We start from the raw sequence: 23,453 nt of genomic DNA on the forward strand, positions 1-23,453 counted from the left end.
AGTGCATCCCAGGCCAAAGTCTGTGTCACGGGAGCTGTGTGGCCAACTCGGGGGCCAAAGGCGGGCACTGGTGTCCCGTTGCTCTGCCTGTCCTGCGGTCCCAGGAGTCCGGGGGCACCGGGCCCAGCTGCGCGACCGGCTGGCGGCAGCACGTGGGCGTGAGAGGCCACAGGGGTCAGCGGCCCCAGCGCCGGCTCCCAGGCCAGGGCCCAGTCTCGCCACGGCCAGCCTGAGCGGGCAGGGCCCAGGCATGGGGCCGCTGACAGGAAGTGGCCGAGCCCTTGTCGTCCTGTGGCCTGGGCACGTTAAAGACAACCCAGCCCCCCCCCCCCCCCCAGAGAGAGCCCGGATCCCCAACTTCCTGTGGGGCAGAGCTGACTTTGTTTGGGGTGTCTGTGTGCCTTCTGCTCCCCAAACAACAATAATAATAATCTGGGGGAGAATAGAACTCCCAGTGGAACATAACAAGTCTCTTTAAAAAGGTGAGGGTGTATTATTTATTCTTCTATTATTATTATTATTATTATTATTATTATTATTATTTGCACTGACAGTACGTGCGGACTGCGGGGGAATTAACGAACAGGCTAGCATAGGCTGTAGCCTAGGGCCCCCGGATTGGCCGGGTTATTTTTTTAAACGGACCTGTGGGCCCCCATTGGTCCATAAAAACGTTGAATCATGCGTGAACCAATGACTGGTTCGATGCAACGGGTTCGCAGTTCAAATGTATTTCGGCGGATTCGTCGTTGATCAATCTGGTGCACGTTTACGGTAGCCAGCCTCACAATGTGCGATAGAAAATATGACAGCGGGCCGCAAAGGCTTAAAGCAGGGCGGTTGAAAGAGCCGTGTGAGCAGGCTCTGCTGAAAAAGATCCCCAGAGCGACTGGTTATTTCACGTTTGCTGAGCCGAACCCCGATCCTGGGTTGGCGGCTAACGGTGCAGCCAGGGCCACAGCAAGCGCGGTTGAAAAGTCACAGTAGCTGCAGCTACAGTAGCCCTGGCCTGGGCGCACACTGGGCTCCTGAGGACGAGCAGCTCCCGCGACGGAGCCAGAGGCAGAGCCGTCCGAAACGCCACCGCCGTCCGCCGCCATGTCCGAGCCGCCGCCGTGCTGGTGCACCTGCAGCTCCCGCTGCCTACAGCTCGGCCCCAGCGTGCTGGGGTGAACCAGGTGGACAGCGGCGGGCATGCCGGGCTCAGTTGGGCCCGGAATCGCGTCAAAACCGAGACGCGGATGTTGCAGCATCGGAGAGACCACATCAACACCGAGAGGTATTTCTCTAAAACCCTCTTCAGAAGAAAACTCTGAAACGGCGAGTGTGTGCCGAGAGGATGGCTGCTGTATCCCCTTCGAAAGGTACAGTGTTTTGTACGCATTGCCGGCTGGAGCGGCCGAACCCGTCACTGAATTATTATAGTATTTTCTCTCGCTTTTTTTCTGGTAACGAGATGGGGGGTACACAACGTGTAGCCTAAGAGCCTCTGATCACATCCGCCACTGCGTGCAGTACATTTACAACGCAGAACGAATACAAAAGCCCTTTTATTAAGCAGCCAAAATAATGATCGGGTGCAGATGCGACTGGTCTAGTGAACTCTTGTTGGCCACTAGGGGGGCTCCGAGGAATATGGGCCCTGTTGGAGCCTGTAGGTCAGTTTTTTTAAAAGAAAAGAGAGAAATGCTCGTGTAGTATTGCTATGTAATTCAATCAATGTGACTAAATCCGGGATCGGCGGTCCCACACGGAAGCTCTCGTCGCGGGATCAGAAGCCCTTTGGGGAAAAGCTCCTGTACCGGCTCTGCCTAATGAAAGCCGTCTGCCTGCGTGACGCGCCGAGCCCCAGTGTCTGCATTCTTGTGAATTAATCTGGGAAGGGCGGCCGCAGCCCCGTTGTTTTCAATGAAAACGCTCGCCGTGACTTCCCTGTTCCGCGGGCGGCTCTGAGTCACGGCACGGGGCTGAGCAGGGCTGGGCTCCCACTTCTGCAAAACTTCCTCGCCTTGCGCCGTCAGCGCTCAGGTCCGCGGTGACCCCACTTCCCCTGCCCTGCTCCGGGGGGGGGAGGCTGTCGGTCTGCTCAGGACAGCAGGAAAGCTCGCCCTCCGGGTGCCCAGCCAGCGGGTCAGCTCGGAGGGGCGCCTCACCAGACGGGGACCCCCCTGCTGTAGCTGCGGCGGCCGGCCCGGGGAGCCCCGGCTCCGACGGCCGCTGAGCGCCTTGGCTCACTCCGATTTGCACAAGCTTCTGCACGTCCCGCCCTGCTCCCCTCCCTAAGTGAACTCCCCAAGCTGAAACTGAGGAAAAGCAGGCAGGGCAACGTAAAAGGCTGCGCAGGGCACAGAATAAAAGAAGGAATGACTATTAGGAATGTTCTACCAGCACCGCTGGGAACACGGGCGGGAATGGGTACTGCCTTTCTCCTTCCTTTGCAGAAACCAGGGGTCAGGGCCGAACGCTCTTCATGGGGGGGGACTAGAGAGAACACCCCTGTTTTTCGTGAGCGCAACCGTGAAAGAAAAAGCCAGCAAAAAGGCTACCAACAGGTTCCCCTGCCACCTTCGCAAAGTTTCCACGTGGAGGATCTTCACCGGGACCGAGCTGGGCTCGGAGGAGGAGGAGGAGGAGGAGGAGGAACACGCTGGCACTGCTGTGCCGATCAGGCTGCCCCTCCGGGCCCCTTTCAGCATCTCCCTTCCCGAGGGGCTTACCGCCCGTAGCGGAGCCCAGAATGGAGGCATTGATGGACGAGTCCTCAACTCCTTTTCTAAAGAACGGAAAAGGGAGAGGGGAAACCCCCCCCCCCAGCTGGCCCTCGCAGCCCGGCCCTGTGGGGAGAGCGTTGCTGTTGACGAGCCCCGAGCGCCGGGGCCGCGGCCTGTTCTCACAGAGCAGGGGTGACGTAGCGGGAACAGGCAGCTGGGCTCCCTCGCTCCCGCTCAAGCGCAGACAGGCCCGGGCTGCGGGGGGGGTGGCCAGCGCGTCAGTGTGTGTCTGTCCCCGCCTGGAGGGGAGCATGAATGAAATTGAATCTGCTCGGGGGATGACATCACCTTCCTGTCTGACACATCCTGTCCCCGTGCCATCCAGCCAGATGGAGCCATGGGATAAGACCGCGGCCCCGCGTCACTGACGCATCGAGTCACTGCTCACGACGGGGGGGGTGCGCTGGGAGAGAGGGGGGGTGGGCACACAGTTGTGTAATGCTGGGATAGCTGGTAGCAAACTTGACAACTAACCTTCATCAGTCAAGCACTGGGCACAGTTGAGCACCCCTGCGCTCTCACCCTGAGCTGCCAAACACACGGCAGCCCTGCGCTCTGTATGGCACCCAACGTAGCTCTCCAGCTGATCTTTAGAAATGTTTACAGCAGTAGGTGATCTAATCTGCGTTGCCAGTGGCTGACACATCAGAGTAGAATCTCTGAGTCTTCCTGGATCTAACGCCCACAAAGAGCAGCGGGACACGTAAGGACACTCGGATCCCACTTCATTCCTAACACCCTGCCCTGCTTCTCTCCCGCAAACAGGCTGGTGGAGGGCCACTGCAGCAGGCAGGAGAAACACCCTCAGCTACCCAGGCACCAGGGGAGCCTGTCGGATCAAGCACAGCTAAGAGGACTTTTCCAATAAATTCAAATGTTTCAGATATTTTTGTTGTTCTTTTTTTTTTCTTTTCACGGCACCAATCTTGCACACGTTATGAGAAGTTCAAACTCACAAGAAGGTACGTGCATGACAAAACAAAATATCTAACAAATGAGCGACATATCGTTCTCTCTTGTTGCTAATGTCATTTCTACAGGCCTGTGCCAGAGCAAACGGAACTGGATTACAATGAGCACTGCACCCTGGGAGAGAGAGGGGGCAGGCCGTGTCCCTCCTGCTTGACTTCCTCCTGTTTGCACGGGAATGTCCTGCTGTGACAGAACTCCCAACATCAGCAGACCCCTGGACACCATGGCGACGACAGGACCCCCCCCGCATCTGAAACACTGCTCACTCACACAGGGAGCACAGACACAGTCAGACATGTGAGCCTCACAGTCATGTGAGCTCTGTTCCCGCTGTCTTTCAAGAGCAGGAAGCATGAAGCATTTTGTCTGAAGAGCGAGTAAGGCATTCTCCAAAGAGTGCATCACAGTTTTGAAGTATTCTCTTCAGTTTTAAGCATAAGAAACAATGTGGGTTAGAGTGACTGGCTAACACGAGTCTGCTGTCTGCTATCGGACACAAACCGTCGCTGTTCAAAAAGACGAACCGAGGCACGGTCAGAGCAGAAAGCACCAGTGAGAGCCCAGAAGACGCAGACATCACCACACAGGATTTGAGTATGAGCAGTGCATGCAAGACCTAGTGGAACGCAGAGTGACTGGAGAGAGTCTGTAAGGAGTGAATTGCTAGAGGAAATAAAGTGTTTACCTGGCGTGCCTGGGTTGTGTGCTTTCTTGGCAGCTGTGCAGGGGGCACTGTGCCAAGATGGCACAGGGTTGGTATCCAAGACACGCCCTGAGAACACAGAAACAAACAAGGCGAGGGGACGTGAGGTGAGGGGCTGTAGTTGGAGCACCTTCCGGAAATCAAAAGCCTTCCTGTGCCCGGAGAGATCTCGTGGAGACTAGGACACTGAAGAGAAAACAAAGGAGAGGGAGTGGAGGGCGAGGAGGAGTCTCAGGCAGTGAGGGAGAAGGACCAGGTAGCCTTAAGACACCCCAAGTCAGCATGTAGATTCCTAGTCTCCACCTGTGGTCAGGATTGCTGCTCTCGTGAGCTCATTGGAAAGCAGCCGCAGTGCCAGCCTGTGTGCACACTGACCCAGGGCCCGGCGGCACATCTGTGGTAGTACCGGACCGGTTCACTGTACATGATGTTCAAGGCTTCACTGCTGCTTTATTAACGAGTAACTCGGGAGGCGTTTTTCCTCTCCTGGGGACTGGAAGACTCACAGCTTGCTTTTTATAGGGCAAACTGCACCCCCCAGCTCCTGTACTCGGACCCGAGTACAGTCTGCTACCCCTCTGGTACCGGACCAAGTACCTCTCAGCCGTCAGGCCCGGTTCTGCTTCCCTGCCCAGACTGCACTGTGCAATAATGACAGAGTCACGCAAGCCTGACGCAGGCGAAGGAATGGGGATGTTGGAGAGCCCTGGGCTTTTAGTTATATGATGATCTGTCTCGCACAGTCAGCGTATCATGGTTCCACTATGATTAAAGCCTTGAGTTCAGACTCTGGGGTTGGGTTTCAGCCCTCGCTGCAGGTAGTTTGAGAGCAGGCAGCTCATGCGTTTTTTACAGGACAGCCTTTACAATGGGAAAGCCTCCAAATCAGCATGTTGGAGTTGGGCTTCAAGTCAAATACTGGTAAAAACACTGAATACATCTCAAAAAGCAAGCTTTCTATTTTCTTTAAAGTACTTTCTTTACTCCAGTATTTATTGCGTAGAGCAGGCCTAAGGACCCCAATCCCAACCAAATGATCCAGAGAGGCCAAGTGGCCACGATCTGAAACCTTGAAGTTACGTTGAGAGAGAACCTTTGCTTACAGTATATTTATAATAGCTAACATGGGAGGATAATATCGGTCCTGTAAGTCAGTATATGGTTGGCACAGCATTGGGCCGTGCGAAAATGATTCACCAATTCAAAACTACCTCAGGCGCCATAATGCTCTGCAGGCCTGGGCCTAGTTCAGTGACCTTTCTGCCTCCTCATAAACTGGAAAGAGACAGTTGAAGGCCCAGAGACTTGCCTCAGCCCAGATTACGCCTGCCTGCACCACATTAAATACCCCCTAAGCCAGTGACCTCTCAGGTAAGAAATCTGCAGTCTCATCCCAGGCTTCGTAAACATTCAGTGGGGGTAAGCTCCAAAACACACCTCCGGAGGCAGAGTCCAGACCTTAATGTGCGAGTTGATGTCAAAGCAGTTCTGCTAGTTGAAACATTAACCAGGGCAGCTGAAACAAGTCTCTGACGACCTGCGTCTGGGGGCCAGCCCTAAGAGAGAAGTCAGGGCCCACAGAAAGAAGAGAAAGAGCAGCTCGCATTCACAAGCACAAAGCATTTTTTTTTTTAAAAGGTGCAGTGAGGAAGTTACTATTTTGCAATTGTAAAAACATAAAAAAAAAACCCCCACCGCAGGAGACTCAAAAGACCTTGCAGTCTTTCTGCTAGTGTGGCATAGCAACTGCTTTTCTTTTAAAAAATAAAGACAAAAATCAGTTAAAAATTTGAGCCTTGCGAACCGCCGAAGAACACCGGAAATTCCCCAACTCGACACAAACCAAATAGTTGGAAATAAGGTTAAGGGCTACCTGAAGCAGACAGGACCCCATCCAAGACCAGCTCAGACACCCCCTGTGAGGAATTAAAGCGGAGGCCAGCAGGCATTACCGGCTACAGGCGCAAGGTAAAAACGAAGCCCCCCCCCCCACCACCACCACGCGCACACACAGAAGGAAGAACAGGCGTGCGCGTGAGGGCAGGGGTGTCCGAGCCCAGGGGTCGTGAAAGTGCCGCCGTGTGCAGGAGGGTTTTGCTGCAGCCCAGGCCCGAGCTCAGCGCTGCACCGCTGGGGAGCTGCGTCAGCATGTGAAGGCTGCAAAAGAACAGGTACAGGTTTGTCCCCTGCGGAAAGGATGCAGTTATTCACGCGTGAAGAAGACTTCGCGGCTGATGCATCTCTTTTCTTTTCCTTTCAGCATGGAATAAACCCCGTTTATCTGTGGGTGCCACAGTGTTCCGTCTCCAGTTCATCCTGCAGTCGGGCTTCACAGGACAGGTATGTTGCAAGAGTAATAGTTTCCAAAGTACAGAGCATTGTGGCAGTAATTCTGTATTGTATTGTAGTTCTAATATAGTAGTAACACTGGTCTACAACGTGCTGCAGCGTAGTTCTAGTTCATTATATTGGACTGTATAGTTAGAATTCAGCAGCGGTTCTCAACCAAATCCACAAAGAACAAATTGAGAAGCGCGGTAAGGGGGTTCTGGGATTTGCGAATCGGCGGCTGACGAGACGAGACCTTCAGCGACCAAGACGCGAAGCAGCAGCTCACAGTGCCTCACTACGAGCGGTGTCTTCGGGGGGGGTTGTAAGGCGGGAAGCGAGACAGAGAAGTTTAAAGAGAAGTCACAAGACAAAAAAAAGTAAAATAGGTTGGAAAAATAGCATAGTACATTAACGCTCCCATAAAAATAACCCTAGTTTAACTGGTTTATACACCACAGGAGGCTAAAACAAGGCCCTGTGTACAGAACTCTGAAGCTGAATGGAGAAGGCTTGGGAGTAGGACATACAATATTTATTTAGAAACACAAAAAAATGATAAGTTATCAGGTAGTCCACAAATATTGTGGGAACAGTATCAATACAGTCATAGTGGGAGAAACAAAATACATACATAATAACCATGTAGGAACAGGCAATCCTAAGACATTCCAATAAGAAAGAAAAGGTGTAAAAACAAAATGTAAAAGAATTAAATGATGGGTTACTGATAATATCTCGCTCAGTGAAACTGCCTGCTCTACCCTTTTAGAAAAAACTTCAAATCGACATTGAACACAAATATTAATGTTTTCGGCTTTTTTTGTTTTTCAAAGAAACAGACAGTCGAACATGAAAAGAAAACCGAATTAGCAAGGATGAAGACTTCCCTGAATTTGCATATTTTTCATAAATATCTCCCCTTCCCAATCAAAATAATTCAAAACCGAAGGATCTGAACCCTAAGTGAAAATAATCCGACCAGCCTCGGTTTTTAAAAACAGTATTAAACCCCTTATTTTTGTTTCCTACTTTCCTTCAAAGACGTAAGCCATGTACTATTAATTGGTAGATGTTTTTTTTTTTATAAGAGTTGTTTTCTACAAAAAAAGATGGTACACATTGGAACACTTCATGCAGTGGCACCTCTGTTTACAAAACATTTCTAATAGTAGTCAGGTTTTGTTTCGCTTAATCTTGACCCCTCCCTCCCCAGAACAAAAAAAAAACACAGCCCTCCCCCAAATAAAAATAACAACAAGCCTAAATGAGGATTTAAAAATACCTAAATCTGCAGATCTTTGCAGAAATAATATATAGAGAGATTTTTTAGTCTGCTGTCATTCGGTGTCCAAATGCATGGCTTCTCCCTGCCCCGCCCCTCAGCAAAGCGAACAGGCCTCCTGTTGTCCCGGAGACGGCGAGAGCCAGCCGTTCCCTCTCTTGTGACATCAACCGTCATGTGATATCCTGAGGCAGGACGCTCCCTGATAGGTTGCAAAAAGTCAGGTGACAGGGGAGGTGAGTGACGGCCCTTCATCTGAAAGCAGGTCTCCACGGCCACTTCTGTCCAGCGGTGCAAGGACACCAGATCCATGGGAAAGACGCGTTCCCGTTACCTTGCAAGGTGCCGGCAGACGCCCTGCCTTCCGAAATGTCTTCGATTGAACTCTTCCGCCCGGAATCCACCATTTTCAGAAAGTAAAAAGACTCGCGGGTCTGTGCGCGCATGTGTGTGTGTGTGTGTGTTGTATTACTGTTGTCTGCAGTTGCTCTGCGTTTCCTCCCTCTGCAATTGTCCACTGTTCTCAATTCCTCAGACCCCCCACCTCCCTCCCTCACCCCCTCAGTCCCCAGCCCGTCCTCGGCAAGTTAGAGAAAGCCGCCCTGCCCCCATACCCCCCCCCCCCAGACACCCCCCACCCCTCCTCCCCTTCAGTGTGCGGCCCCCCCCAGTCCCGGCCCTCATCTCTCTGCCTCCATGGCAACACTGGCCTTCTGTTCCGAGGAGGCTTGCTGGGTGACTGTGGCGGGCCAGCCAGGAGGGGGCGCCTGTGAGGGGGGCTGCCCTGGAGTCCACAGTCCCTGCTGGCTGGGGGGAGGGGGGGTCATCGCCCAGCTGACCTGTGGTGGGGGGGAGGTTGCCATGGAGGCAATGGGGCTGCTGCTGCTGTTGAGGCTCTCGGAGGCCTTGAGACGCGAGAACATCGTCAGGGCGTCGGGGAAGTTCGGGGGCGTCGCCGGCGTGTTGGCAGGAGTGCACATCTGTGGGGAGAGAGACGGGGAGACCAGGAAAAGAAGGGTTACAGGAAGACCTCGGACGACAAGGGTTTGGCACAAGGTCACCTGTGACCTCGGACTGACGCCACGCAGTGTGAAAGGCAGGCGCTTCTAGAACTCAGCTTGGTTTATGGGTAAAGGCAGAGTGATCTCGGCAGAGGGTTTCGTTTTCTTCAAGCCAGTTCAGAAGCCTGCTGCTGTGGGTACTTTTCTTCCTCCAGTTCTTCTGCCAAAGCCTTCAAAACACCTCCCGCCTCCCTGGAGTCTCTGAAGACCCCGTCGACATTCCTCTTGTATGCCCCCTGCCCCGTTAACCCCCCACTCTTTATATATTTTGATTATTGTCCACAAAGGCTCCTCTTCCCGCTGGCTTACCTGCCACAATCTGTGATCTACCCCACTGACCTGCACCCCAGTATCTCACATCATGATCCCAGGCACCCCTAGTATCCCCCCCCTGCCGTTGCTGGTCTCCCGACAGACCCCCCCACACACACACACTGGCCAAGGCCTTCCCAGCAGTCCCTGCCGCTGCCCGGCCCTCCTGCTCGGGCTGGCCGGCGCCGAGCCCCGCTTGCCTCCTCACACTGGCAACACGAGCCAAGTTAATCCTCTCCTCAAGGTCTGCCAGAAGACAGCCGGCAGGTGCCGCACACCAGGGTGAGAACTTTCATTATTTCAGTATTAAGAAGCCTGCTGAACGGTGTGGCACTCGAAGCGAAGTCGAGCCTTTTAGTGACGCAGACACACCTGCCTTGGGGGGTGAGGGGGGAGGGGGTATGAAGATTGTTACTGGAAGTGGCAGCTCTTATCTATTTTACAAAACCTGTGACGCGGGAATACTTCTTTTGTAACATGTCACAAGACCTTACATTCCCAACTGCGAATTTCACACCAGAACCGTGCCCAGTCCCACGTCGGTATTCGATTTAGTAGAGGGCTGCACCCACGCTGAGCTGCACAGTACGACACCGGTACCTAACAAAGGGACACTCAGGTTACAAAGTCAACAGAGTTGACAAAAACACCTAAAAATGTACAATAGTAAAACCATGCCAATAATATCTCATAGGTACAAATACGGAAGCACAAGTGGATATATCCTAGGCTGACAAGCTGAAGGACCAGAACCTTGTCATCCCTCAACGGAGACGATTACGAGGAGACTCGGGACAAGGATTTAAAATCGAAGTCCACTTGGCGGGCACCTCTGGAATGAACAGTGAGGCATGACTCAGAGGGCAAGTGGAAACTACTACTACTACTAGGAAGTGCATTTAAATCGGGAACAGGAGGCACTTTAAACAGAGGGTGGTGGGAGCATGGAACAAGCCCCCCCAGAGGATACCCTGGTGCCCTCTGAGAAACAGCGGGATGAGGAGCTTGGACTGCTCCGCAGGCCAGATGGGCCTAATGTCGCCCTCTTGCTTGTGACACTTCTCCTGCTGACAAACTGGGGGCGGTGCTCAAGGGTGAAGAGTGGCTGTGGCGGGTGGGGGGGTGATGGGGGCAGGAGCAGGAGGGGGAGCAGGCAGAGCCTCGGCGTGAACATCCGGAGCCCACGTCTCGTGCTCCCCTTGCTCCAGCTTGGAAAGGCAGGAACGCTCTTCAGCTGCCTGGGCAAAGGGAAGGGAGCGCAATCTCCATCGCTCGCCCCACACCTCCCCCGCCTCTCGCCGGATCGTCTTACCGCTGACTCGACATCCGCCGCCAGATCCCTGACCCTGAGCCTCCGCCGCCGTGGGGACAACCTTGACTCTGCCCGGGCAAGAGGCATCGATCTCTTGTAAAAGTATCTGGAGATCCGGAACTCACCCCGTTATCAATGGGCAATAAGACCCACAAGGCTGTGCTGTGCAGCTACATCCCACTGTGCCCTCTGCGCGGTGCCACGGACACCGTCAGCTAAGGGGCTGAAGTAAGTGACGATTATTCCAGTGACGATCCATGTGGAGCCTGCAGCCCCCCCTCTACGCCTGGCCAGCGGAGGGCCTTGCCTGACCACCGATGGCGAGCGTGTCACGCCCCCCTTCCTGGTGCCCGATGCTCCCCTGCTCCCCCCCCCAACTGCTGGCGCTGCCCGGGACCTGTCCATCCCCAAGAGCTGCAGGCGCAGTGTTGGGGCCGGACCTTCAGGTCAAGACGACAAGACAGTTCCAGCCGTCAACAGGCTGCCGCTTGCCCCGGCGAGGGTGGGCGACCTGCCAGTGCCAGCGTGGGCGAAGGGCAGGGCAGTAGGAGTACCGCTGCTGCTGCCCCCTGGAGGGGACGGCAGGCCACTGCCGCAGAGAAAGGAACAGTTTGGTACAGCGGGACAAACCCGACCAACATGCCGTTAGGAGAAGACAGCGTATGAGAGCACCCGGACAAAACACGAACATGCAGACTCCTCACAGACAGACATATGAAATCGAACCCAGGTCCCTGGAGATTTAAGGCTGCAGCAGCACAAATCACCCTGCCACTGTGCCGCCATCAATACTACCCTAAAGAGATGCGGCCATTCCCGTTACTCCGACTGCAAAAAGATGTCTAACAGTCCCCTCGTCAAACCGTACTCTGGCTGTGCGGAGACGCAGCACATGATCTCCAAAACGGAGAAGTGCACAGGCTGTGGTGACAACAGCCACAGAAGTGAGAAGTGAAAGGCAGCCGAGAGACAAAGCTGCACAAAGGTCTACGTCTGTGTCGGGTCTGAGCTGCACTGTTCCGACGAGATCTCTTCTAACAGACAGGACAAGGCCAGTGGAGAGAAGATTGGGACCAGTTCTGTCCACCTTCTCCTTGGGTTCCTGACTCCTAAACAATGACTAAACCTTGACTCTCTGCATGCATTACAACCCCCTTACAGGCTCTTAACTCCCTGAAGCTGCAGGACAGAATGACCACACTACACTCTTGAGACTCTACTTCCCAGCTCAGCTCACAAAGCTTTCCGCCTCGTTGTCCACTGACAGACCAGCTCCATCACCGAAAAGAATTTGTGCTCTGTTGCAAACCGACGACGGATGAATTTAAGCCATCTAACATCTGGATCAAAGCCAGTGGGAGCCATTTCTTTATAACACAAGGTGTGGGTCATGCAAGAAGCTTTTTTTTTTGCAGGAAGTGACTTTATTGCTACATTCAATTACGTTTTTATTTCTGCAGAAAACGCTCCGGACTTCCCTGCTGAACGGTTCTAGTGATACTTCAAATTAAGGGAAGTTAACGGTATTCCCCTCATGCAGCAGGTCCTTCATGGCTTGTCTGAAAGCTTGAAGACAGAATGGCAAAAACCCACTTGAGCTGGAAGCGCACAGACTACACTTGACTGCAATGCTTAAAATACTCTGCAGCATTAACACAGGAACTTTAAACAGCACCAAACAGACTTTAGTACTACAATGGTGTCAGATTAATTTTGTTTTATTCTGGACAAGGCCAGTTGTCTAAAAACAAGATACCATTTGAGTCTGTAGTTTTCCTGCATAGATAAATGCACCCACTTTGATTTCAGTCTAATTATCACCAAGCACAGCTTAATAATTAACCTGCCGGCACCGAGAGGTTGACACAACATGCCATGTTTTTTTGTACAACGAATGGGCCTGTGTTAATCTTTAAAACCATTGCTGTCGTATCTATCCGTACTGTGGCCAAGCGCTGGAAAGCGCCTGTGTGAGATAGCGACGGCAGTAGCCAGAAACACTGAACAGCAACGGGGGTCTTCATTCCCGACGCACAGGAAGATGCCCTCTGAAATGACAGTCAAGGGTCAGACCTCCTCCCGGCAGGAGGGGAAGGCCAGGTCACTCTCGGATGGAAACACCCCCGCTCGTGCTGGAAGAGTCATGTTTTAAGCCGGGCAGAAGGAACACGACCCCGGCCTGGAACAACGGAGTCAACAATCAACAATCCAGAGTCCCCGAAGTGCGCGTCGGAAAACCGGCGCCGCAGACGATTTCGAAAAAAGCAGGACGTGAAAGAATTTCGGATTCCAAATCCACCCAGGCACCAGCGTGTTTGGCGCATCTCCCACTGGGCCACAAAAGCCGAGAGGAAACGATGTCCGTGCCTCCCGAGAGCGCTGCCCACGCCGCGGCTCAGCCCCTGCTCCAGATGTGCACAGCTGCGGGGCCGGGATTCTCTCGCGCTCATCCGCTGTTCATGCTGCAGCGGCTCACCCCCCCCACCCCACACCCCGCCGGCCCGCCAGCCAGCCAGCCGAACTCGCTGCGTTCCGGGAATCCCAGTTCCTGGAAAGCCCATAGCAGAAGCCAAGCCACTTCACAACAGAGCTACTCTTCCCAGCTAGAGAGCCGCGGATGAGAGCTGGATGTGCGGTGTGCCCTGGCATAATCGACCGGCGCCCCACGCCGGACGCCCACCCCGCCAGCCCCCCTGCCTCCCGTGGAAAGGCGTCCAGAACGTTAACGAGCCGCGGTGCTGACTCTCGGCCATACACAGCACGGAGCTTTCCTGAGAATGCCCCCGAGCAGCCCTTTCACCCACAAGTCAGCACAACAGGGGACCAGCTTAGACTGCACATATGATAATAAAGTGAAATACATTTAATATGCACAGTACAAAGCGCAGCTTTGGGCACAGAGCGAATGGGTTGAACATAGCCGCCTCCGGGCCTGTGTCCGGGACCACGGTCTCCAGATGGCCTTGTGGTCGCCAGCCTGGAAGGGAATTTTGAAACTGGGTTTCCGGTTGCATCTTCCACAATGGGAGCATGTGGCAAGCAGGCACTGCCTTAGCCCCTGCCGAGGGAAAACTGCAACCTGAGAGTGAATCTCGGACAGAGAAATCGGGCTAACGATTCCAGCAGCATGTGGCCTTCAATGTTCACGTACTCAACAAAGAAACAAGCTCGGCAAGAGATCCTTCTGAGGAGGGCAACAAGCGGAAGGCCACCCAATCCTTTATCCTATTGAACGCGGAAGAAAAATATTTGTGCTCCTCTCCCAGACTGGGAAAACAAAAGCACACCGCTGCAAAAATAACCCCTTACTCGAGCCGCAGATACATTTGTTATGAAATGCGTCAGCGTCAAGGATGTTACGGTTCCAAAAGTGATCCACACAGCAATTTCTCGAAATGTTATCGGTCTCCTCCGTCTGCCCCCTTTTATTTTTTTTTATTTGCTTCCTGTCCGGTTTGTGACACACCGCCTACTCACACAGGGTGTGATGGTGACTGAGCTCTGAAGTGACCTTTGACCCCAGCGGAGTCAAATAATGCCAGTTCTTCCGCAAGAAAAACCGAACACGCAGCACTCCGGAAGAAGACGCTTCCCATCCTGATGTGACTGGGGAAAACAAATCTCTCGATCAACGGAGCTGCCCCCCTCATTCCCACATATCAATCTCCAACTAGAAGAAAGCTCAGACACTTCACTTTTTCCTTTCTCGGAGCTTCTTGGAGAATTGTTTAAGGGCTCTTCTCTCAATACACTCACATCACAGTCTGTTAGTACTAACAGCTAACAGCCCGGGACAGAGAAGGCACGTCTGACTCGACTTCTCCTTTTTTATTTACAGTTTACTCTTTTTTTTGCCACCCACCCCTGGTTGCTTTCACATCCTGCTGTTGATTTCGCATTTCACTCCAAGCACAATGGCTCAGGCCATCAGTACAGAGCCCGTTTCCTGCGAGACTGAGCAGACCCGACCGCCCCGCCATGCCATTAAAATCGCCGTGAAAACTCTCTTTGAGAGGTCTGCTGAAACAGCACCTTGCACAGTCCGTCAGCTGATATTTAGGGAAAAAAAAAACGTTTCCTGTGGTAACAGATGTGGATGCGACAGTGGAAATAACAGGACCAGTCATCAAAAAAAGCTCTGGGGTTTTGTGGAGTACAGCTGCTTCTTAATAATGGATACAATCTACACAAGGCAATCAATGCTGCCAGAGGCCAACAAGATTATTGTATTCCTATTGGCCGCAATTACACTTGAACCACAGCGGCAGAGCTCTGCGTCTCAGCATGGCGACGGAGCGCGGCACGCAGCACGAGGACACGCCAGTGACACACCAACGCCGCGCCGCCCGCTGTCCACGAGCCGGACCGGGCACGGCGGCTCTGCCCCGGGAAGGCTGCCGGCGGGGGGTGCGATCAGTCCCCCCTCCCCGGTTCTCGCCGGGCCGCGTGGCTCCCTCCGGTCACGGGCAGGCCTGGCACCCGGCACCAGCAGCGGGCAGCAGAAGCCGAGCTGGCGTGCCACCACGTATCCGCGCCGAACGCCGGGGTCCCAGGGAGGGCGAATCAGTGGGTTCCTGCTCTCGCCCCCTCCCAGGAGTCGTCCAGCTGTTTGTTTGTTTTTTTTTACGGGTACCGCTCTTTCGTATCCGTGACCCGGAGGGTAATTAACGCAGCAGGGCGTCCGCTGGAGCAGTCCCAGTGAACCGCCTCGCTCCCAGGGCACCAGAGCCGTGTGCCACCCCCGACCCTGCAGTCCGGAGTGCACTCGCCCGGGAGCCGGGCTCTACTGCACAGCACCTCCCTCCTGCACAGCCCCAGGCACACAGCCGGCGTCGGCCCCCTTCCCCGCTGCTCGAGGGGGGTCTGGGAGGGGCGCGGAGAATTCCTGCTGGGGCTGACAACACTCGGGCCCTTTGTCAGGGGCTCCATTCCTTCTCCCCGCCTCCCCGCTCCGGAGGCCGCAGGCCGGAGAAAGGAGCCCTTTTCTGGGAGCCCAGCCGCGCTTCCTGGCGGAATCAATAGCGGTGTCTGTGCCGAGGCGGGCGGGACACCCGGGAGAGGGGAGGGAGCCGGAGCGGAGCAGGGCGAGACGCACCAACGTGTGGGAATTACAAATGAAGCCGGGCCCCTGCAGGGAGGCGCTGCAAGGGCTCCTGGGACACCTCCCGGGAACGCGGGCAAGCTGGGTCCCTGGGCTGCACAGCCTGCGCCCACCGATACGCCCGCCGCTCAGGCTGCGTTTCACCCCGCTGCCCGTGGGGCCCCTTTCAGGCGAGTCCGCGCGCGGAGCAGCCACACCGTCCGCGATTTCTACGCCTCGCGGCGACGTTTTTAAAAACTTATCAGACCTGAAGTGCTTGGGATTGATAAACGCTGCTTGCCTGATGCATTTAAAAAACGGTCCTACCAGCCGTCTCCTGCATGGTTTTAAAGTCTCTTCTCCAAAAAACAAAAGGCTTAGCAGCCTCCCGCGTCGAGCCACCCGGGGTGCAATCCGTTCAGGAAGGTCATCGGAAAGGGGCGTGGGAGACTGCGGAGCACAATGCGGACCAGCAGGGCCGGATTATTTCCAGAGAAAAAAGCACCTGCAACAAGGAAGCTGCCACGCAGCTGAACCGGTTGGCCTTAGCAAAAGTCTGGGAGACCCCGTCACTGACCCGTTCAGGAGGACACACACACACACACACGCCCCCCGAACAGGTTGAACAAAACTTCCTGCCTCGAAACACAGTTTTACACCGTCACTAGGCAAACACAGATTCCCCTAATAATTCTGGCATTCGAGGAATTCCCTAAGAGAGGCTCCGGCCAGCAGCTGCCAGCCACTCTTCATCACGCCCAAGCGTGCCAGCGAGCTGAAGAGCAGTCGTTCCCCGGAGACGATCTGCACACACAGTCCGGGCCAGGACAGGGAACACCTCCTCGCACAACCACGGGGGAGGGGCTTGTGGAAGGGGCGGGGCCACGAGTGTCCTGAGTCCACCCATCTCTGAAGCTCCCCCCCCCAACATCTTTGAAATCTGCTGGGCTCTCCCCTGCTACCCAAGAGAGCCTCAAGTGCGAGACAGGACACTAGGGACTCTCTCCCTTAGGTTTCTTCAGCAATGCTTCAAAGACATACCACAGAGTGCATTATCAGTGTCTTACACAGGGCCTCCAGTACAGTAGATGACCCCTCCCACCCCTCCCATAAACTCTTTGCCCTCCTACCATCTGGGAAAAGATATCGCCGTGTATGGGCTAGCTCCACCAGACTGTAAAAGGCTGTCAGGCTCCAAAACACCCTGGAATCTACTTGCTCCCAATCCAATTCCAGAAACAGGGTTTAAATCCCCCCAGTGTGTTGTGCATATTGTATCCTGTGTTTACCTTGTTATTTGCACTGTCTGCACTTTGCACTATGTGTATCATGTCTATAATGTCTATGTCAGTGCCCTGTCTGTATCTGCACCGTGGACCAGGAGGAACGATATTTCATCCCACTGTGTACTTGTATGCCACTTGAATTTTTTTGTCCATGTAACCAAAGCCGTTCTTCATTCATCGTGCCAGTGCTACCCCCTGTTAAGTTATATACAGCAGCACGGAGCTGGTCCTGCCCGCACAAGAAAACACAGCTCTATTTTCAGACTGCCCCAGTGAAACCCATGACGAAGGCCGTCCCACAAGACTGTAACTGCCTGTGCTCTGACGAGCAGCCACAAGAGCAGGGCTCCACACCTCCCTCCTCTCCCCCAAGACTGTGGTCTCAGACACGCAGGCACGCTGGGAAAGTGTAGGTGCAGCCAGATGAGGGTCAGCTGGCCAGACAGAGAGGTCACACCAGGAGACAGAGGGGTCTCAGTGTGATGCAGCACGCTTCTCTCACTCACACACACACACACACGGATTTAAGGGAGCGACACTGGCCAGCTGTGGGGATTATCATCGAAAACTCAAAGACAACAACCGATTACAGAGACCGACCGTCTTTAACCACTTCGCCCTCGACTCTCCAGCTTCCCCAGGAGACAAATAAAAACAGCGCAAGGTCAGGCCGGGAGCAATCAGCCCTCGGAGCACCGGGGGCTCGGGCAGGGGGTGCTTGTCCACCTCAAAGTGCGCGTGACCTCCTCACTTAACAAGACAGCAGTAATGACCCCCTCCCCCCCTGTTCACTGCGCGCTGCGAGACTGGAGAGCGCCAGCACCGTCAGACCCCCACACAGACACACAAGGACGATAAGGGTGGTGGGACTCTCTGATGATTTGCAGAAAATAAAAGAAACAGGCTTCAGCAGTACATTAGGAGATGAGCCGGGCCGATACTGAGTATCACTGCACTGAATCCATCCCACAATATGGTGCAAACTGTTCCACTTCCACTGTTAAAATCTGCACACATTTGGCCGCATAATATTTATCCCAGCACAACCTAACATATATCACAAGACATAACAACACCTGAGATATATCTCACAGCAGACACACCAACTGAGTTATTTTCTTCCTCGTTTTCTGTACAACAGGATTTACCTCAGCAGGATTTGACCTGAATATCTAACCATTTTATCTGACTTTCTCTTTTCATTGCTATAGAGAACATACACAAAAATGTGCTCAGGCAAGAAAAACTGATTAGAAACCATCAGCCTGACAGTTTTTCACATTGTACAGACTCTCCTGTGCACAACATGCAGACAGATAGTATCACATTGGTCTGTCTTGCCAGTATCAGGCCAAGGGGCAGGGCTTTTTAGCGCTAAGCCGAAAATCCAGCAAGCAAGGCTTCTGCCGAAGCAGGACTTTGCAAAGGATTCTGGCAACGAATTATTTGTTTTTCGCTCATTTATCAGTTCAACTTCAAGCGCTCACCAAGAAGCAACCAGTGAGCCAGTAGACGTTGCGTGAGCAGAGAACATAAACAAACGTGTCAAAAGAGAGGCTGTTCAGCCCATCTAGTCCAACTTGTAGGAGATAGTTAACTGATCCCAGGATCTCATTCAGCCAGGCAAGTCAACTTCAACAACTTGTCTGGACAGCCTGTTCCAAACTCCGAAAAGCCCTAAACGACTGTGGGTGAAGATGTGCCCGCCATTCTGATTGGGGGACCTCCTCCAGCAGGTTCTTAAAAGAAGCCAGGATATCGGCTTTCGCAACTTGTCTGGGCCCCTTGTACCACCCTCCCGCCACCCTTTGTGTAGTGAGGTGCCTCCTGCTCTAGGGTTTCCAATGCACAGAGCGACAAAAAGCACAGCTTAGCCTTTGCCATGTCAGCTTCTGTCATTTCAGATAAAGGCCCGCGTGTGTTTGGGCAAACAAGAACAGTGAACTCCCAAGCGCCCACGCCTTTCAGCATCAATGAAAGCTCACTACGGTCATGCTGAAAACGGACAAGACTCATTCTAGCCCATACACACTCCAAAGGCACCGTTCAGCTACAGTGAGGGGCAAATCTCTTGTTCCTGCTCTGTTCAGAAGGACATTGCTTCCCCTGCACAGGATTACCAGAATATTCCTTAGCCTAGTAATTCCTGCCTGCCACCAAAGGGGCGACATTTTTCATAAACCAGACCCAGACGGAGAACATACACAGACAGATCTTTCAGTCTTTTGTTCAGCTGAAATGCTGTCAGATGTTAATCCTTCCAGATTTTCTCCTTTTTTTTTTTATAATGGGGGGAATCGGGATGTTTCCTGGCTACTAAACGGGAGGAGGAGGAGAGCTCAGCTGAGGCGGTCTCGCTCCCTTCTCCAAGAGCCGTGTTGAGGTATGCATGTCCGACACAGATTTCCCTCCCCCCAGAAATGCAGGGGGCATTACTCTCCTCTGCTGGAGCTCCTCTGTCACAATTGTCAAGAAGCGGTCTCTCCTCTTTTTTGGGGCGATCCTCTCATTAACGTTTCTCCCTGCCCGACGCAAGCTTCCGGCTTCTTCCACAACGCTCCCGAGACAAATCCCTGCTGGGGCTCAAAGCACCCAGCGTCCGGACAAGCACAAAACATCCACCAGTGCCTCACAGTTTGTGCGTTGCCCAGGTAACAAGGAAACGCACCGCTTCTCCGGGAAGCAGCCCCCTGGAAACCGCCAGCATCACGTCTGGACAAGAAGTCTACTTTCTTAACACGGCTGATTCATACTGCAGCCCCCCGCCGATTCACCATGTATCAACCGCTCTGAAAATCAAACTTACTGCCCCCACTTTTCTCTTTTGCATGGCTTTGGGGTGGCGGGGTGAAAGCGTGCTTTTTCATGCTTTGTAGAAAAAACAAGAATAACAAAAACAGCACCATGAGCAGACAGAGCGAGACAGCAGAAAATGTTAAGAGCCTGGTCTTAACCAGAGAAACAAATATTCAATGACACGATCAACAGAGATCTGCAGTCTATACTCTGCGTTAGCTGGATGAACTCCACTGCACTGTGCATACTGCCTCTCTGCAGCCAAAGGCAGCTGGTCTAATACCCAAGGATAGGACAGTCCCCTAACATGCTGCCAGCTCCCTAGATACTGTACAAACAACGTATTTTCATGACATCTAATTATGTACCCAAACTGGCCATCTACACTGTACTTAGGAGAAATTACAGCTGAAAAGGTTCAACTGGCGACCAGTGCGTTCCCAGTTCAGAACTTTTCAAAACTCCGAAGAGACCCGTTTATTACCGCATCTTTCAGAGAGAAGGGCTTTTACATTCTGCTTGCAATCAGACGAGCGTCAGTAGTTGTCAACTCGTGATGGGTTTGACCCGTTCTCACCCGATAAAAACGAATCGAGACGGCCCGAAACCATTTGCCGATTTGTCCTGGGGAAAAAAAAAAAAACACGGGAATTTCCACTCGGGTTACCCTACATCTTCATAATCTGTACCGTGTGCTTCCATGTAATCCGATAATGAAGAAGGAAATGAGAAAATCAAAACCCCACCCAGAACCCCCTGCAGTAAAAAAGCGGTTTGAGGGAGACCAATTACTACACTTCGAGAACTTTCTACCCCACAGTTTAATTATGTGTTTTAGGCTTCAAACACAAATGTCAGAGAGTGCTTATACTAATCCTAATTAATGTTTTTCCTCCGTTTCGGTTTCTTCGTGTGCGGCAGTAGCGAACTGTGGTTGCAGGCACTCGAAGGAGCGCGCATGGCTCTACAGCTACGCTTCTGTGGAAGTCGGGAGGTCGCACACGCCCCGTCAACAGGAAACTAAGAATCAAGACAACGATAGTCCTTTTCATCGTGCACTGTAGTTCTGCTATACTGCAGGATTTCCTGAAAACATATAGCCGTGTTCTCTTTTATTGTGTTCTGTCGAAACAATGCCCAAAACAAGCGTTAGAATTATCTGTAGCGGCAGCTTTTTCCAGCCTCCTGTGCGCCGATGACAATAATGATGATAATAATAAATGTAACATTATAAAGATGTCAGGACTGAACCCAGAAACCGTTCATGCCGGTAGAGAGCATGTTGCGCTTTCTTGGAAAGAAAGCTTTTGCGCTGACAATCACAGCCCGAGAGCTGCCGGCGATCAGGGCGCCCCGTAAAGAAACGATTCACAAATAAGCTCCGTTTTCACTATGTCCACATCGCTGGCGTGAAACTGCACTCCCACCGCAGGACGACACGTCACGTCCTACAGAAATAACCGGGACTTGCCGTGTATTTGAGCGAACTAAATCGCGGGGGGGTCGCAGATCCTGCTCCAGCCATTCATTTGCAGGTAAAAGCTGCAGCCAAACGCTGTACCAGTTGGGTGCTTTTTTTTTTACGTGTTGTCCTGATACGGGAAAACAGTTTACTACCCTGTTTCCAATATGCCACAGGACCCGCAGATTGTGATCCTGACCCAGCGCGGCGGTCAGTGACACAGGGGAAGAGAAGAGTCCGGAGCTGCTCTGGTGTGTAAGTAGAGGGGGGAGGGAGGGGAGAGACTCGTGTCGAAACTGCAGACCGACACCATGTTCACAGTTTTCCTGGAATCACCCCCCCACCCACCACCACAACCTCCTCTTCGGAGACACGTTTTCAAAACCGCAATTTTAAAAATAAATAAATAACCGGGCCGGAGAAGGAACCGGTCCTCTTGTAACCCGAGTTGAACGAACTCGACGGCTTCCTTGCGATAGCTCCGATCTATCATCTTTTTTTTTTTAAAAAAAAGCCTTTTTTTTCCCTCCCCTCCTCCAGACAGAAAACTAGAAAGCTAGGAGAGCGGAGTCGGAACCCAAGCGTGCGCCGTCTTGTTTATGTTTTTATCCAGCTTCTAGCCCCGGCAACATGGCGGACACATCATCATCATCATAATCATAATCATAATAATAAAAGTACTACTAATCCCGATAATAAAGCACGGACATGCATGCACTGAAAAAAAGTATATACTCACCATCTGGTGGTGGTGGCTGTACGGGATGTTGGCTTCTTGAAAAAAGGCACTGAGCGCAGTCTGCAAGGGGAGAAAGCGTGAATTTAAGAGAGGCTGGTCTCGCCGGGGCCGCTCGCCGCCTGACAGCCCGGCGTGTCGCTGCTCGGGGGGCCGGTGCCCACGGTCACCAGGTCAAGCGAGCAGGGGGGGTCTGGTGTGGTGAGGTGAGGTGAGGTGAGGGGGGGGTCTCTCGCAGTCACGGCACGGCGAAGGCAATACACGACGGCCATATATTGCACAACACCGTTCCTGCCCTGTGTGAGCCGCGCAAGGGGACTGTGGCACCCAGGGCACATTCTGATGGGGGGGATTTCGAGCTATATGGATGCACTCGTCCCCTCCTGAACACAATCATGCTCGCTACACGTAGCACCACATTTCTGCTAGACGACGCGGTGAATAAGAAAGGGAGCTCGGGTTGACGATCTCTTCAGTCCCGGCTTTCGACATCATTTGCAAATCAACCTTCTCGGGCAAGACACTAAACATGGCAATCCTACGCACAAAGCACCCGCTCTCTCCCGCGGATAGACTGTGTGTGTGTGTATATATATATAAACACCAGCTCCAGAGCCCATACCTCGAACTGCCAGTGTGCCGCTTGCAAGAGCTGCTTCGCCTGGTCCGCCGCGCACCCAGCCGTCAAAACAAACTGATTGATCATCACTTGGTGCTTTAGATCATCCATAGTCGCCGAAGCGGTAACCGTTTCAAGCGTGTCGTGTGATATTCTTTCTGCGTCTCGGTCCTTGCTTCTGTTTTTTTTCTCTCTCTCTCTCTTTCCCTTTCTGTCTCTTTCAGTGATCCACCATTACAGCCGGCTCAGCAAACACAAATATTTACTGTAGGATCGCCAGTCTAGAGGGCTCCTTCTGATTGACTGCTGACGGCAGCGAGGGGGTGGGACTGCCCGCTTGTGGGATTTGTAGTTTCTGAAACCCCCCGCTGCCCCCACACGTGTTTTCACGCAGTGTCAGAGAGCTCGTTTTGCACGACAGCCTAAGAACAGAAACTCCGGCGATTTCTCTGTTTTCGCGCGGGTCTGAGTGAGGAGTTTAAAAACTAAGCCCAAATACATACTATCCAAGTTCAATACAGTCTTAAATTCGGTTTATATCCAGAATGGTGACACATTAAGACGGCGTTTTTTTTCCCCCCGATAACATTGAATTGGCCATATATTTACTGTATGACATTTAAATGGTATTTAGAAATACGTTTCACCTTTGGGCTCGACACGGTTTCTAAACTGTATATCTGAGTGTAGAAACGAATCCTGATTAGCTGTAAGTGCAGATCTCCGTGCC

General features: G+C 52.9%; 1 protein-coding gene across 1 annotated transcript; it reads right to left on the reverse strand.

Annotated features, from left to right (window-relative positions):
- Positions 1-8,660: 8,660 nt before the first annotated feature.
- ubald1a (UBA-like domain containing 1a) lies at positions 8,661-23,038 on the reverse strand. Its single transcript, XM_006637189.3, has 3 exons — positions 22,727-23,038; positions 22,108-22,167; positions 8,661-9,039 (listed from the first exon to the last, which is right to left on the reverse strand). Exons 1-3 carry the CDS (start codon positions 22,832-22,834, stop codon positions 8,740-8,742), a joined length of 468 nt encoding a protein of 155 aa, XP_006637252.1. The 5' UTR covers positions 22,835-23,038; the 3' UTR covers positions 8,661-8,739.
- Between the last annotated feature and the right edge of the window lie 415 nt (positions 23,039-23,453).

The sequence above is a fragment of the Lepisosteus oculatus genome, chromosome 19 (genome assembly GCF_040954835.1).
Source record: "Lepisosteus oculatus isolate fLepOcu1 chromosome 19, fLepOcu1.hap2, whole genome shotgun sequence".
In the NCBI taxonomy this organism is placed as follows: Eukaryota; Metazoa; Chordata; class Actinopteri; order Semionotiformes; family Lepisosteidae; genus Lepisosteus; species Lepisosteus oculatus.